The 16789-nt window shown below is 43.4% G+C and overlaps 2 protein-coding genes across 2 annotated transcripts; both read right to left on the minus strand.

The window, feature by feature from the left end:
* Nucleotides 1–1364: 1364 nt before the first annotated feature.
* LOC311350683 (NLR family CARD domain-containing protein 3-like) lies at nt 1365–11272 on the minus strand. Its single transcript, XM_084470746.1, has 7 exons — nt 9637–11272; nt 9145–9318; nt 7647–7817; nt 7120–7293; nt 6644–6817; nt 6201–6247; nt 1365–2614 (listed from the first exon to the last, which is right to left on the minus strand). The coding sequence occupies exons 1-7, from the start codon at nt 11133–11135 to the stop codon at nt 2058–2060; spliced, it is 2796 nt and encodes a 931-aa protein (XP_084326872.1). The 5' UTR covers nt 11136–11272; the 3' UTR covers nt 1365–2057.
* A 316-nt stretch (nt 11273–11588) lies between these two features.
* Nucleotides 11589–13759, minus strand: LOC311350623 (uncharacterized protein; the record flags this gene model as incomplete). The annotated part of the gene is made up of 3 exons (XM_084470688.1): nt 11589–11837; nt 12101–12164; nt 13692–13759. The coding sequence occupies 3 exons, from the start codon at nt 13757–13759 to the stop codon at nt 11589–11591; spliced, it is 381 nt and encodes a 126-aa protein (XP_084326814.1).
* Between the last annotated feature and the right edge of the window lie 3030 nt (nt 13760–16789).

Raw genomic sequence — 16789 nt, forward strand, 5'->3', positions numbered from 1 at the left:
GCTGGTAATGAACAGGAAACACTCCCCTCTAGTGGTAGTAATGAACAGGAAACACTCCCCTCTAGTGGTGGTAATGAAGAGGAAACACTCCCCTCTAGTGGTAGTAATGAACAGGAAACACTCCCCTCTAGTGGTGGTAATGAACAGGAAACACTCCCCTCTAGTGGTAGTAATGAAGAACAGGAAACACTCCCCTCTAGTGGTGGTAATGAACAGGAAACACCCCCCTCTAGTGGTGGTAATGAACAGGAAACACTCCCCTCTAGTGGTAGTAATGAACAGGAAACGCTCCCCTCTAGTGGTGGTAATGAACAGGGAACACTCCCCTCTAGTGCTGGTAATGAACAGGAAACACTCCCCTCTAGTGGTAGTAATGAACTGGAAACACTCCCCTCTAGTGGTAGTAATGAACAGGAAACGCTCCCCTCTAGTGGTGGTAATGAACAGGGAACACTCCCCTCTAGTGGTGGTAATGAACAGGGAACACTCCCCTCTAGTGGTAGTAATGAACTGGAAACACTCCCCTCTAGTGGTAGTAATGAACTGGAAACACTCCCCTCTAGTGGTAGTAATGAACAGGAAACACTCCCCTCTAGTGGTAGTAATGAAGAACAGGAAACACTCCCCTCTAGTGGTAGTAATGAACAGGAAACACTCCCCTCTAGTGGTAGTAATGAACAGGAAACACTCCCCTCTAGTGGTGGTAATGAACAGGAAACACTCCCCTCTAGTGGTAGTAATGAACAGGAAACACTCCCCTCTAGTGGTAGTAATGAAGAACAGGAAACACTCCCCTCTAGTGGTGGTAATGAACAGGAAACACTCCCCTCTAGTGGTAGTAATGAACAGGAAACACTCCCCTCTAGTGGTAGTAATGAACAGGAAACACTCCCCTCTAGTGGTAGTAATGAACAGGAAACACTCCCCTCTAGTGGTGGTAATGAACAGGAAACACTCCCCTCTAGTGGTAGTAATGAACAGGAAACACTCCCCTGTAGTGGTGGTAATGAACAGGAAACACTCCCCTCTAGTGCTGGTAATGAACAGGAAACACTCCCCTCTAGTGGTGGTAATGAACAGGAAACACTCCCCTCTAGTGGTAGTAATGAACAGGAAACACTCCCCTCTAGTGGTAGTAATGAACAGGAAACACTTCCCTCTAGTGGTAGTAATGAACAGGAAACACTCCCCTCTAGTGGTGGTAATGAACAGGAAACACTCCCCTCTAGTGGTAGTAATGAACAGGAAACACTCCCCTCTAGTGGTGGTAATGAACAGGAAACACTCCCTTACTAAGACACTAGACAAAAAAAGACTGAAAATAGACGGTTTACTTTTATTTGTGTTTTTTATTGTTTATTGTAATTTGTAAATATTACTTAATTGTAACCGTCCACTTTCATAATTTTATTGTATTGTTTATTATTGCTTTTTTTTGTTGTTGTTTGAGATAAAAGTATCATGTCAATTAAATTTAATTCAATTAAAAAAAACTCCCCTTCTAAAGAATGCCCAGGAGAACACAGAATACACATCATATATTTCTGTATCTATTCTTATTTCTGTTATAGATTTGATTCATTTGATAATTTCATAGTTTTTTATCCCATGACCCCAGTACATGTAATACACTATATATCCAGAGTTAAGGACTGTTTAAATCATCATCATAAATCAAATCAACATCAACATAATATAAAGTGACATGATTGTGTTTATACAAGAAAGTGTTTGATACAAATATACTACAGAATTGACCAATATAGCGATCAATAAAGATACAAATGTAATAATCCTTTTAAAATAGCTTTCATCATCGAACTCTCCTCATCTGAACAATTAACCTTTATAACTGTAGAGGAAGCTCAATACATCATATTTTTATATCTAACTGTAGAGGAAGCTAAACAAATTATATTGAGGATAATAAATTCCTTAATGCATTTAAAAAGTTTTTGGAGTTAACAAAAACAGAAAATATGGAGAATGTGTGAGTGTGTGTGTGTGTGTGCGAGTGTGTGTGTTACTGTGTGTGTGTGTGTGTGTCTCTCTCTCTCTCAATACAAATGACTCAGAGACACTGAGGAACCTGAACACCAAAACCCAAACCCAGGGAGGAGGTCCTCCTGGGTGAAGGAGGTCCTGAAGGTGTGGATGTGTGTCAGTGTGTCTGAGGACCCTCCTCCACCTGGGGACACTCTGTAGAAGGACAGAGTGCCAGCAGGCCGGTCCAGATACACTCCTACTCTGGTAGAGCGAGGGGGGGGGAAACGTATGGATGTTTTTATATTGTTGTGCCAGGCAGAGTAACGGTCATCATCACAATAAAGACACCAGGACTTGTTGTTCCCTCCAATCAGGCTGTCACCACCCCCTCCTCTCCTTGTGACTCCTCTGTTTGTCACTCCCACTTTAACCTCTCCTTCTCTCTCTACCTCCCAGTAACAGCGGCCAGTCAGACCCTCTCTTCCCAACACTTGGCCCCAGTGGTCAAATCTCTCTTTGTGTTTAGGATACGGCTGGTCCTCTTTAACCAGCGTCACCTTTCTGTTGTCCTCAGACAGAGAGAGGAGTCTGTAGGCTGTGTTTGGGTCCAGTGTGAGTTCACAGGCATCTGAGGGGAGAATAAGACACCGTTACCATCGTTCAGTGTTGACCGTTCTTTCATAGATATCCTCCACTCAATGTTCGGTGAATGAAATAAGAGAGAGAGACAAAGACAACGTGCGTAGAGTAACTGGCAGAAAGGCCTCGCAAAGGAAAGCTAGCGTCCATATGAGAGAAAATAATAACACACACACACACACACACACACACACACACACACAGTCCCGTGGTCACACATCCAAGCCACTGACAGGAGACAGGTCTTAACCCACTCACTGTCAGAGCAGCACTACTAATAACATGCGGTAGTGTTTAAACGGCGGTATTGTGACACGGTTTCAGTATAGCGTCCTGCGACACTATGAGGGGCTGTTCTGTGATTGGAGGGCAGACTAACAGTCCTCTCTGTTCCCTACAGGCTGCTTGTTCCCGCCTCCGTCCTGATTGTGGGCGGGGCATCGGATATAAAAACAGCCTATCCCGACGTCTGGCGGATTCTTCCGCACTGCGGTCACAAGGCGGTTTGGCGCTGTGCCACGCCGGCACCTCACGGCCGTTGTGTTGATCCTTTGTGTTGATCCTTTGTGTTGATCCTTTGTGTTGATCCTTTGTGTTGATCCTTTGTGTTGATCCTTTGTGTTGATGGTTTGTGTTGATGGTTTGTGTTAATGGTTTGTGTTGATGGTTTGTGTTGATGGTTTGTGTTACCAGTTGCTGTTCAGCACTCATTCCCATGTGGGATCATTCTTTGTTATACTTTCATTGGGACACTTGTGTAGCATTGATGGTTGATGATGGGTTTACACGTTATCTAGTTAAGGTTAGTTAGAGCCGTGGTTAGAGGACAGAAGACTCACCTAACCTTTTGTTTCTGGTCGGAGTGAGAGAGTTGGTCGTTCCTCCGGAGTTCCGTTTAGTTCGGGCTTTCTTTCTATTTTGTTCTATTTTCTTTCGTTGATTTAATGCCATCACGTCATATGTTTAAAAAAGCAATGATTCAATAAATTCATTGTTTTCAACACCCTTTGTCTACAGCCTACATGTCATTTGGTCTCCGATCATTTGATGGGCCGTAACAGGGGGAATAAAATATAAATGAATCACTGAAGAATAATGTAAAGTGTAAAGAGCAGTTCTGTTTGTACTATATAGCCCACAGTGTCTTAAAGAGGAGCAGTGTGTCTGCAGTCTGTGGAGTGTGTGGATGAGGGCTGTTGAAGCAGCCTCACCTGGCCCAGTCAGTCTGGACTCTGGGCTGGTGAGGCTGCACACCTGTTGTACGTTGAGTCATCGGTGTGCACAGGTTAAAGCAGCCGTCACACACACACTCAGGGAGAGGTCTCCTGCATGGCAGCATGGAGCACCAGGCCAGGTATCACTATCTACAAAACGTACTCTAACCCGGCTTCAACACCACCGCCCTGCGTCCTTGTCTAGAGGAGCCCACTAGAAGTCCCCTAGCTGGACTGTAGCATCGTCTCTGCTACAGTCTCAAACTAATACGTCTCTCTAATTGATTATTGAATGTCATTTATTAATCATCGCACAACTAGTTGTGTGTGGACACTCATCGCCGTACTCAACTGAACTATTCATTATTATTTGTTCTTTCTTATAATTATGTAATTAAAAAGGTTAATGTCATCGTTGTTATTATTATATCCAACCTTATCTCCTCCTAAACAAACTAAGACCTTCCTTGTGTTTCCCTGAATGAAAAGCACTCGGGGGGGGGGGGGGGGGGGGTCCTGTCTGGGCCTTATGCTGCGTTCCAGGGCCCATGCAAAGGAATGGGACGTGGGACTTATCCTACCTGAAGTGTACTAGCTCCGTTGCGTTCCGGGCAATTGAAGTCGAATGTAAGCAGAAAACATACAGACGACCGCTGCGCTAAGCTTACTGTATATATATCTTCATGCTAACAGATAACGACATAATTTCATGCCATAATATGAAAAACAAGTTGTGTTACAATTGTGTGTTGAAAACAACCCTACACGCAGAGAAGTAAAGTTTATAGCCTATTCGTTGAAGTTTTATCTCTGACGACGTGTGACTCCACGGGCGCCGCCATTATTCTCCGACTTATCTTAATGAGGTCGTGGTAGGTCGAGCTCCCCGAGTTCCCTGGTAGGAGGTTCCACTTCGACAGGCATTCCAGTGCACTTTTCTTAGTTGGAGGCAGAATAAGTCCCACATCCCATTGGTTTGGATGGGCACTGGAACGCAGCATTAGATCTACTAAAGCACTGGTCCTGTCTGGGCATTAGATCTACTAAAGCACTGGTCCTGTCTGGGCCTTAGATCTACTAAAGCACTGGTCCTGTCTGGGCCTTAGATCTACTAAAGCACTGGTCCTGTCTGGGCCTTAGATCTACTAAAGCACTGGTCCTGTCTGGGCCTTAGATCTACTAAAGCACTGGTCCTGTCTGGGCCTTAGATCTACTAAAGCACTGGTCCTGTCTGGGCCTTAGATCTACTAAAGCACTGGTCCTGTCTGGGCCTTAGATCTACTAAAGCTGGTTGGCTGAAGGCTACACGGTCTTCTAGTTCTGCTCGTAGCTGATAGGCCGATGTGACTCAATCAGAACAAAGACCCAGACCGCGCTGAGGAAACGGGCGGAGCTGGGATGGGATGGGGGGGGGGGGGTCCTCGCTGGGCGGCCCTCACGGTTAATATTTCTTAAAACTCACACAAAATATAGATTGTTCTAGTCCAGGGGTCGGCAACCCTAGGCACGTGTGCCACCACTGCCACATGACATAATCATTGGCAATACTTGCAAAAAAAAAAAAAACGTATTTTTTTTTCTTTTTAAATAATAATAATAATAATAATAATAATTATAATTATTATTATTATTAATAATAATTTTTTTCACCGCTACAATGCGGCAGCGTAATCATTACTACCGATTTGTTTTGCACTTTATTCAGTTTTGGGCATTTCCTCCCAGTGCAAATATGTTTAAATGAGTTACTGAAAGCAGTGTACTGAAACGGGATCAATTAATCGTTTTTAAACCTATGTTGTGAGTAAAAGTTGAAAGTGGCCTGTATGCATGGCCTTCACATGTTTTTTTGCAAAGCTGTACTTAAAGATATTGATGTGGATGTTTCCATCATTCTCATATAATGTCTGTTTTTACATTTCTCACAGTGCAAATATGTTTTTGAGTTTCTGAAAGCAGTATTTTAAGATGGGATATATGTAATTATAATTTGTAAGCCCATGTTGCAAATATAACACCAAAAAAAACCTTTCAAATGTTGATGCATGATTGTGGACTATATGGAAATAATACAATTCCAGGTCTTCTGGAAATGTTTTTGGTTGCTGTGTCATAATTCAGCTTAATATTAAATATATTGTTGCTTAAGGCACACTCATTAACGAGAAAATGTCCAACTGGCACTGCATGTTGAAAGTATAGTAGTATAGATCATCAACCGTTTGACGAAGGTGATGTCCACCATCATCTTCATTCCCAGGATAATTTGACTGAACCGACGTCACCTCCTGCTGTGTGGATGGACTTTCCATCTCTATAGTTAGTGTGTGTTGAGATGAATCAAACTAAACAGACACTTACATCTCTGTGGAGCTGGTTTCATCCTCCACTCTCCACCGTGCTCCACACTGGGGAGACAAAGAGAGAGCAGCATGTTGTCTTTAGACAGGGAAACATTATTCACATGTTAACAAGGAAAGAGCAGCATGTTGTCTTTAGACAGGGAAACATTATTCACATGTTAACAAGGAGAGAGCAGCATGTTGTCGTTAGACAGGGAAACATTATTCACATGTTAACAAGGAAAGAGCAGCATGTTGTCTTTAGACAGGGAAACAATATTCACATGTTAACAAAGAGAGAGCAGCATGTTGTCTTTAGACAGGGAAACATTATTCACATGTTAACAAAGAGAGAGCAGCATGTGGTTTCTAAATAAGAGCACATTATCTAGTAACAGTAACATGGTCCACTGATCCTTGTAGGAGACATTGCCCCCGAGTGGTGAGCTGTCCTCTCCATACCTGAGAGTGTCCAGTCTCCAGCGTGGATCCTCCAGTCCAGCAGAGAGCAGCGCAGCTCCATAGTCTCCTGGGTGATTGTAGCTCAGGTCCAGCTCTCTCAGATGGGAGGGGTTGGAGCTCAGAGCTGAGGCCAGAGAAAAACAGCCTTCCTCTGTGACCAGGCAGCCAGACAACCTACACACACACACACACACACACACACACACACACACACACACACACACACACACAACAGGGGAAAACACAACTGAAATTCATCAACATGAGTCAACAGCTACAATAATAAATACACTTTATACCATAATAAATACACAGAAGATTTGTACCTTACTATCATGTCAACAAAGATGAACTTTTTTTTAGTTATTCCAATTAAGTTGAATGTTTGAATTGAATTTGCATGAATGTGAATCTGTTAAAAGTCTGCTGATATCAAACCTTGTTGCTTCATTGTTTGCACATTGAGTAAAACTGACCTGAGAGTTTCCAGTGTACATTGTGGACTCCCCAGTCCAGCAGAGAGCAGCTTCACTCCTGAATCCTGCAGATCGTTGTTACTCAGGCCCAGCTCTCTCAGACTAGAGGAGTTGGAGCTGAGAACTGAGGCCAGAGCTTCACAGCATCTCTCTGACAGATGACAGCCATTCAGCCTTCACAAATAAAAAAATATTATTATATATAAATCAAACATCATCTTTAATATTTTATAAATGATAAATGTTATTTTTGCATTAAATGTGTCCCAAAAAAACATTTTAAAAAGAGTCTGTTATTCTACTTTTATAACTCTGAATTTTAGCAGTTTGTAGCTACACTCATTAGTAGATAGATAGCATATGTAATATTCTGGTTATAACTTAAGATCTAAATGTCAATTGGCATGAATACAGTCATTATATTTAGGCTTGAGACAACTAATCCTTTTTTAAGGATCAGCTACAGGTAAATGTCTGCTGAGGGTAAACCTTAAGGAATAAACCTTTGTACCTTGAGTTAAACTGACCTGAGAGATTCCAGTGTACATTGTGGACGCCCCAGTCCAGCAGAGAGCAGCTTCACTCCTGAATCCTGCAGATCATTGGTGCTCAGGTCCAGCTCTCTCAGCCTAGAGTTGGAGCTGAGAACTGAGGCCAGAGATTCACAGCATCTCTCTGACAGATGACAGCCACTCAGCCTTCACAAATAAAAAAGTATTATTATATATAAATCAAACATCTTTAATATTTTATAATAATATAATAAATGTTAGTTTTACTAACATCGAAATTGAAATGTGTCTGATAAATGTTATTTTTGCATAAAAATAAAAAAAACCTTTTAAAAAGAGTCTGTTATTCTACTTTTATAACTCTGAATTTTAGCAGTTTGTAGCTACACTCATTAGTAGATAGATAGCATATGTAGTGTTCTGGTTATAACTAAAGATCTAAATGTCAATTGGCATGAATACAGTCATTATATTTAGGCTTGAGACAACTAATCCTTTTTTAAGGATTATTTACATTTACATTTAGGGCATTTAGCAGACGCTTTTATCCAAAGCGACTTACAATAAGTACATTTGTCATAAGAAGTGAAACAATATATCGCCGTCGGTACAGTAAAGATGTTCATAGAACCAAGTGCAAGTACTAACAATCTCCAGGCTAACCCCATTCCCCGTATACAGCAGTGATAGCTAGCTACTGCAGATGCTACACAACTAAGTACATACTACACAAGATGCATGCACAACACAATTAAGTACATGCTACACAATTAAGTACAATGAATGAATACAACCTGCATTAAGTGCGTTCATCAAGTGCCAGGACGTACAACAAACAATAGTGCAACAGACAAATAAGGGACTGAATGGCTATGCAGAGTCTAGGTGAACTCTGAACAGGTGGGTTTTGAGTCATTTGCGGAAGCTGGTGAGCGACTCTGCTGATTTAGCTGATCTTAGATCTTAGCTCTTAGTGATGGCGGTACCAGACGTCCAGCTGAGGTAGTTGAGCGGAGGGATCGAGCTGGGGTGTGTGGTTTGACCAAGGCTTGGAGGTAGGCAGGGGCAGCTCCATCGACCGCCTTGTATACCAGTACCATCATCTTGAATCTGATGTGGGCTACTACAGGGAGCCAGTGGAGGTGGCGGAAGAGGGGAGTCACATGGGAGAATTTAGGTAGGTTGAACACGAGGCGTGCTGCCGTGTTCTGGATACGCTGCAAAGGTAGCAGAGACCAGGAGTCCAGCCAGGAGCGAGTTGCAGTAGTCCAGGCGGGAGATGACCAGCGCTTGGACTAGAAGCTGAGCTGCTTCCCTTGTGAGGAAAGGCCGTATCCTGCGGATGTTGTAAAGTGCAAATCTGCAGGATCGGGCCACTGCGGTGATGTTGGTGGTGCAACATAACTGTCTAGTACCACACCAAGGTTTCTGGTAGTTGAAGATGGAGATACAGTGATGTTCTCGACAGGGTAAACCTTAAGGAATAAACCTTTGCACTTTGAGTTAAACTGACCTGAGAGTTTCCAGTGTACAGTATGGACTCCTCAGTCCAGCAGAAAGCAGCTTCACTCCTGAATCCTGCAGATCATTGTTACTCAGGTCCAGCTCTCTCAGACTAGAGGACTTGGAGCTGAGAACTGAGGCCAGATGCTTACAGCATCTCTCTGACAGATGACAGCCACTCAGCCTCCACACAAAATAAACAGACAGGAACATGTTACTCTTCAGAAATGATGTCACTTTAACATGTCTAGAATATTCAGATATTATAAAAAATATATATTTTATTATTTTACTTCATTATTATTGTTATTCATATTATTATTCATATTTGTGATGTGTGAACCAGAAGTTTTGGAAGATGGTTGGTATATATCATTACAACGTATATTATATGATGTACTTTTATATTTTTTGTATGTTTGTATTGTATTGTTTGTATATTATTTTAGTATGATGCATTTTGTGCTGTGTGTATTGTAATACAGGTTATTGGTGAACCTACAGAGATGTTTCGGAGGCTTTGACCACTGGCAGCAGCCTCAGAAGACCCTCCTCTGAAGCAGAGTATTTCTTCAGGTCAAACACCTCCAGCTCCTCTTCTGATGACAGTAAGATGAAGACCAGAGCTGACCACTGAGCAGGAGAGAGAGATTCTCTGGAGAGACTTCCTGATGTCAGGCACTGTTGGATCTCCTCCACTAGAGAACGGTCGTTCAGCTCATTCAGACAGTGCAACAGATTGATGCTTCTCTCTGGAGAGAGATCTCCACCTATCCTCTCCTTGATGTAAGACACTGTACTCTGATTTGTCTGTGAGCTACTTCCTGTCTGTCCCAGCAGGCCTTGTAGGATAATTTGATTGGTCTCCAAAGAGAGGCCCAGGAGGAAGCGGATGAACAAGTCCAGGTGTCCATTCTCACTCTGTAAGGCCTTGTCCACAGCACTCTGGTAGAGGGTGAGTTCATCTTTGCTGGAGGTGTGTGGCTCTTCTGAGAGCAGATTGACACCACTGTCGAAGAAGGACAAGACGACAGAAAGGGCAGCCAGAAACTCCTGGAGGCTCAGATGGACAAAGCAGAACACCTTGTCTTGGTACAGCCCACACTCCTCTTTAAAGATCTGGGTGAACACTCCAGAGTACACTGAGGCTGCTCTGATATCGATGCCACACTCTGCCAGGTCTGCCTCGTAGAAGATCAGGTTGCCTTTCTTCAGCTGGTTAAAAGCCAGTTTTCCCAGAGAAACAATGATCTCCCTGCTCTCTGAACTCCAGTGTGGATCTGTTTCAGCTCTCCCATGGTACTTCCTGTCCCCCTGTATGGACTGAACCCTCAGGAAGTGGCTGTACATCTGAGTCACGGTCTTAGGCACCTCTTCTATCAGGGATTTTTTGAAGATGTCCTCCAGAACTGTAGCAGTGATCCAACAGAAGACTGGGATGTGACACATGATGTGGAGGCTTCTTGATTTCTTGACGTGGGAGAAGATTGTGCTGGCCAGCGTCTCGTCTCTGCATCTCTTCCTGAAGTACTCCTCCTTCTGTGGGTCGGTGAACCCTCTCACCTCTGTCACCATGTCAACACACTCAACAGGGATCTGATTGGCTGCCGCAGGGCGTGTGGTTATCCAGATGCGAGCGGAGGGAAGCAGGTCTCCCCTGATGAGGTTTGTCAGCAGCACGTCCACCGAGGTGAACTCTGTGACATCAGTCCAGATCGGGTTGTTCTGGAAGTCCAGAGGAAGTCGACACTCATCCAGACCATCCAAGATGAAGACAACTTGGAACCGGTGGAATCTGTAGATTCCTGCTTCTTTGGTCTCAATAAAGAAGTGATGAAGAAGTTCCACTAAGCTAAACTTTTTATCTCTCAGTAAATTCAGCTCTCTGAAAGTGATTGGAAATGTGAAGTGTATGTCATGGTTGGTTTTGCCTTCAGCCCAGTCCAGAGTGAACTTGTGTGTTAAGACGGTTTTACCAATGCCGGCCACTCCAGTTGTCATTATTGTCCTGATTGGTTGATCTTTTCCAGGTAATGGTTTAAAGATGTCTTCACATCTGATTGGTGTTTCCTCCTTGGCTGGTTTCCTGGAAGCTGTTTCAATCAGTCTGACCTCATGTTCCTGGTTGACCTCTCCACTGCCTCTCTCTGTGATGTAGAGCTCTGTGTAGATCTCATTCAGAGGTCTTGACTCTCCTGCTTTAGCGATTCCCTCAAACACACACTGGGTCTTCTCCTTCAGATGAGACTTGATTCTATGTTGGCATTCAGCAGCAACTATTTCTAAATTTAAAAACAACAGAAGAATCAAAGTCTCAAAATTGTACTGCTCTTTTTCCAAACAACAGTATCTTTCTGCTATGTTACAAAATAAAAGCATTTTCCTTATCTGATTAAAAAAATGAGATTATCTTTCTGCTATGTTTCAAAATAAGGGAATCTTTCTAATCTGTTTTCAAAATAAGAGTATCTTACCGCTCCTCAGTGTGTCGGCCAGCTCCTCCAGCTTCAACTCCTTCATGCAGAGCAGTGTGATGTCTAGCACTCCCTCTCTGGCGCGCCTCCTCTGCTCCTCCTCCTCTCCATCCACCTCCTCCTCCTCCTCCCTCTGGCTCTCTGAGCATTGTGGGTAGTCTGGGTAGAGAACCCTCCAGAGCTTCTCCACCTCCTTGTCTAGAAAAGCGTGTGCGTTCTCCTTGATCCTCTGGAACAGAACAAACATCAATGAGAACTTTACTGTGAACTAACTGAGGACATCAGAAGCGTCTGTCCTGGATTCACGTCCTGCTGGTTTGAAGAGGGAAGCCTGGAGACTGTTAGCTCCAGACTGTTAGCTCTAGACTGTTAGCTCCAGACTGTTAGCTCCAGACCGTTAGCTCCAGACCGTTAGCTCCAGACTGTTAGCTCCAGGAGAGATGTTGGTCACATGTCATTCATGACTGAACTCAGTGTTGTACATTTACACACCTTCAACTCTGTGTGCTGCTGCTGTACAGACGGACCACTGGGAACCTTTGACCTCCTCTGGTGTCTGTGGAGAACACACACACACACAAACACACAAACACACAAACAAACACAATCAATACTTTCAGGAGATCTGACGGGTGAGGAGGGAACATTAAGACAAGACATCTGAAGCCATTCTTAGGTTGGCTTTACACGACAACGCTCCCGGGTGAAACCAACAAAATATTTTATCAGACGTGCCGACGTGTCAGACGTTTTGTTTAGACGGTGACAGCGTTTTCAGGGCTTAAAAACGCAAAAAAATGAACCCACCCTCCAGAGTGGATATCTTAAAAACGCTCCACCGTTGTGTTTCCGTCTAAAGGGTTAACGACGCAAAAGTGTGCTTTGAGCTGCTCATGTAATGGAGTTCAAATAGATAATTCCACTTGCAGGCCTGTTTGGTTTTTGTATCGTTGTTGGTAAGTTGAGTGGGTAAATAGTGACACCTAGTGGTTGGTGGTGGTGTACTGCTGTCTTGGTGGTGGTGTACTGCTGTCTCGTCCCATTCTATGAACACTACGCTACAGGTAGGTTCTGTTGGGCAAGCCTCCATTGCACATGTCATGCATTGTATCTTTTGTTGTCATTGCATCGATGCATATGATGTGTACTGCTGTTTTTGACGTGTGGAGTATGTTTAGTGCATAGCGTTGATACATGTGTGGTTATTTTGTTGATTTTATGGATATGTTCGATGGTTGGCCATGTGGCGGCAAGCTAACGGCATGTTGTGTTGTTTAGTGTGTGCACCGTCCGATTGTCCTGACCGCATGTGACTACTCATCGTTTCAGAAAATAAACGGGTTTGATTGGACAATCATCATCATCGTCGTTACTGAACACAACGCAGATCACGACTGTTACACTCATGCTGGCTCTCGTCCCGTACGCGTTTACATCACGTCCACGTGCAGCACAGGCAAACCACAGCAAACATGTCAGATTTCACACACGTTTGCGTCACCGTATGCACGCAGATTTCCACCCAAAGACGCTCTTCTAAACACGGAATGAAAAGTGGGAACGCAACGCCACTTTTGTGGTTTGTGTTCAGATCGTTGTCGTGTAAAGCCAGCCTTAGGCCCGCTTTGAAAAGAGCTTTGGGGTAGAGGGATGACGATGGAAGGCTTCAGATTTTGACCAGTTTACCAATTTGCATCCTGAAAATCAGGAGAATTTATAAATTAATTTATAATGTGAGTTTACAGGTGGGTTCTGAGACTAGCGCAAGAGGATCATCTGCAAATAACATTCCCTCTTGTTCCATCGCCCACTTGAATACCTATATTGTGATCCTTACAGATAGCTACAGCCAGCAGTGCAATAAGAAAGGCTGATAACGGATCTCCTTGTTTAAGACCTTCTTCATGTCAAAGGAGAAGAGATCATACAGTTTGTGAGCCACTGGGTTAATGAATGTTGGGCTGAATCCAATGTTTTTAAAAGCTGTAAACAAACTAAGCCATTCTCTTCTAGATAAACAATAACAACCATCTGTGATTCAGGATGTTTGTCTGATGTATTTAATAATCTGACAGATCCTTACCTTGGCTCAGTAGGCTGATTTCCGTCTCCAAACCTGACAGGTAGTTCCATAGAGAGGTCACTCTTCATGGAGACACAGCTGGGTCCAGGGGAGTCTGCTTTCTCCGGCTGGACTCTTCTACATATTTTTAGATTCAAATGATTTATTGCTTTTCAAGTTATTACATCGTAGAGATACAATAAAAGTGGTTTAGGACATAAAGTAGTCATATCTAAAGCTAAACGCTGGATATAATGGGTTCATGAGCTGGAACCGTCCTTCTGGCTGTGTGTTCATGTGTAAATAGGTTCTCCTCTCCCCTCCATGGAGCGTTCTAGTAGAGGAAGGTTCTCAGGAGGCCAGCTGGCCTAAGGAAGAGTTCCATGTAGAGTCTGGGCTGCAGACCCAGCCCTCCACCCCCTGACTTTAGTTTAGGATCCTGGATGGCAGCCTCCATTGATTAGGCCTGTCCTTGGTATGTCCTGCTACTGCAGCTTTACATTTTATGGCTTCAACTTTCTGGTTAGTTTTTTGACTGTTGAATATGAGTAATGAATATCTTATTTTGAATATCTGCAAATACAATTTTTGCATCTGAATTAGTAAACATTGCACTTTTGTTAATTTGAAGTCGGATTTCAAAACAAATGAATTCAGATTACCTGTTTTCAAAATATTATATTTCAGTTTTATTAATTCAATGGGTTTACATTTTTTTAAAGAATGGTAGTAATGTTCTTCCATAGTTGAACCAGAACCCTGCCTGTGAATGGAGGTAGTTTAGGGTTTAAGCAGAACCCTGCCTGTGAATGGAGGTAGTTTAGGGTTTAAGCAGAACCCTGCCTGTGAATGGAGGTAGTTTAGGGTTTAACCAGAACCCTGCCTGTGAATGGAGGTAGTTTAGGGTTTAACCAGAACCCTGCCTGTGAATGGAGGTAGTTTAGGGTTTAACCAGAACCCTGCCTGTGAATGGAGGTAGTTTAGGGTTTAACCAGAACCCTGCCTGTGAATGGAGGTAGTTTAGGGTTTAAGCAGAACCCTGCCTGTGAATGGAGGTAGTTTAGGGTTTAACCAGAACCCTGCCTGTGAATGGAGGTAGTTTAGGGTTTAACCAGGTTTATCCACGTCCACTACGGGGAGGGTCTTCATAGGGTACTCAGTAGACCCTCCAGGAACCACAGAGGTTCCTGTCTGGTGGCTGAGACTATTGGACCATACCCCTGATGGTAAAGGTATGATGGTCTTATAGGAGACTGGGTTTTCCCAGATAGGTTCTGACACTAGGGCAAGAATATTATCTGCACATATCATTGACTTATGTCTCGTATTGACCTCTTTAATACCTGGTACATTGTGATCTTACAGATAGCCACCGCCAGCCTGACAACGGATCTCCTTGTTTAAGACCTTCTTCATGTCAAAGGAGAAGAGATCATACAGTTTGTGAGCCACTGGGTTAATGAATGTTGGGCTGAATCCAATGTTTTTAAAAGCTGTGAACAAACTAAGCCGTTCTCTTCTAGATAAACAACAACAACCATCTGTGATTCAGGACTCAGGATGTTTGTCTGATGTATTTAATAATCGGACAGATCCTTACCTTGGCTCAGTAGGCTGATTTCCGTCTCCAAACCCTGCAGGTTGCTCCATAGATTCGTCACTCTTCATGGAGTCAATGCTGGATCCAGGGGAGTCTGCTCTCTCCGGCTGGACTCTTCTACAAATTTTTAGATTCAAATGATTTATTGCTTTTCAAGTTATTACATTGTAGAGATACAATAAAAGTAGTTAAGGACATGAAGTAGTCATATCTAAAGCTAAACGCTGGATATAATGGGTTCATGAGCTGGAACCGTCCTTCTGGCTGTGTGTTCATGTGTAAATAGGTTCTCCTCTCCCCTCCATGGAGCGTTCTAGTAGAGGAAGGTTCTCAGGAGGCCAGCTGGCCTAAGGAAGAGTTCCATGTAGAGTCTGGGCTGCAGACCCAGCCCTCCACCCCCTGACTTTAGTTTAGGATCCTGGATGGCAGCCTCCATTGATTAGGCCTGTCCTTGGTATGCCCTGCTACTGCAGCTTTACATTCTATGGCTTGAATTTTCTGGTTAGTTTTTTGACTGTTGAATATGAGTAATGAATATCTTATTTTGAATATCTGCAAATACAATTTTTGCATCTGAATTAGTAAACATTGCACTTTTGTTAATTTGAAGTCGGATTTCAAAACAAATGAATTCAGATTACCTGTTTTCAAAATATTATATTTCAGTTTTATTAATTCAATGGGTTTACATTTTTTTTTAAAGAATGGTAGTAATGTTCTTCCATAGTTGAACCAGAACCCTGCCTGTGAATGGAGGTAGTTTAGGGTTTAACCAGAACCCTGCCTGTGAATGGAGGTAGTTTAGGGTTTAACCAGAACCCTGCCTGTGAATGGAGGTAGTTTAGGGTTTAACCAGAACCCTGCCTGTGAATGGAGGTAGTTTAGGGTTTAACCAGAACCCTGCCTGTGAATGGAGGTAGTTTAGGGTTTAACCAGACCCCTGCCTGTGAATGGAGGTAGTTTAGGGTTTAACCAGAACCCTGACTGTGAATGGAGGTAGTTTAGGGTTTAACCAGAACCCTGCCTGTGAATGGAGGTAGTTTAGGGTTTAACCAGAACCCTGCCTGTGAATGGAGGTAGTTTAGGGTTTAACCAGAACCCTGCCTGTGAATGGAGGTAGTTTAGGGTTTAACCAGAACCCTGACTGTGAATGGAGGTAGTTTAGGGTTTAAGCAGAACCCTGCCTGTGAATGGAGGTAGTTTAGGGTTTAACCAGAACCCTGCCTGTGAATGGAGGTAGTTTAGGGTTTAAGCAGAACCCTGCCTGTGAATGGAGGTAGTTTAGGGTTTAACCAGAACCCTGCCTGTGAATGGAGGTAGTTTAGGGTTTAACCAGGTTTATCCACGTCCACTACGGGGAGGGTCTTCATAGGGTACTCAGTAGACCCTCCAGGAACCACAGAGGTTCCTGTCTGGTGGCTGAGACTATTGGACCATACCCCTGATGGTAAAGGTTTGATGGTCTTACAGGAGACTGGGTTTTCCCAGATGGGTTCTGACACTAGGGCAAGAATATTAT

This window comes from Micromesistius poutassou (genome assembly GCF_964030765.1).
Source record: "Micromesistius poutassou genome assembly, chromosome: 7".
In the NCBI taxonomy this organism is placed as follows: domain Eukaryota; kingdom Metazoa; phylum Chordata; class Actinopteri; order Gadiformes; family Gadidae; genus Micromesistius; species Micromesistius poutassou.

Excerpts from the sequence above, each read along its gene's own strand:
- LOC311350683 (XM_084470746.1), bottom strand. The coding sequence starts at position 11,135 with ATGACAACTGGAGTGGCCGGCATTGGTAAAACCGTCTTAACACACAAG. Across the intron at positions 6,818-7,119 it reads TGTACACTGGAAACTCTCAG|GTTGTCTGGCTGCCTGGTCA; the intron begins GTCAGTTTTACT and ends GTGTGTGTGTAG. Across the intron at positions 2,615-6,200 it reads GAAACCAGCTCCACAGAGAT|ATGCCTGTGAACTCACACTG; the intron begins GTAAGTGTCTGT and ends TTCTCCCCTCAG.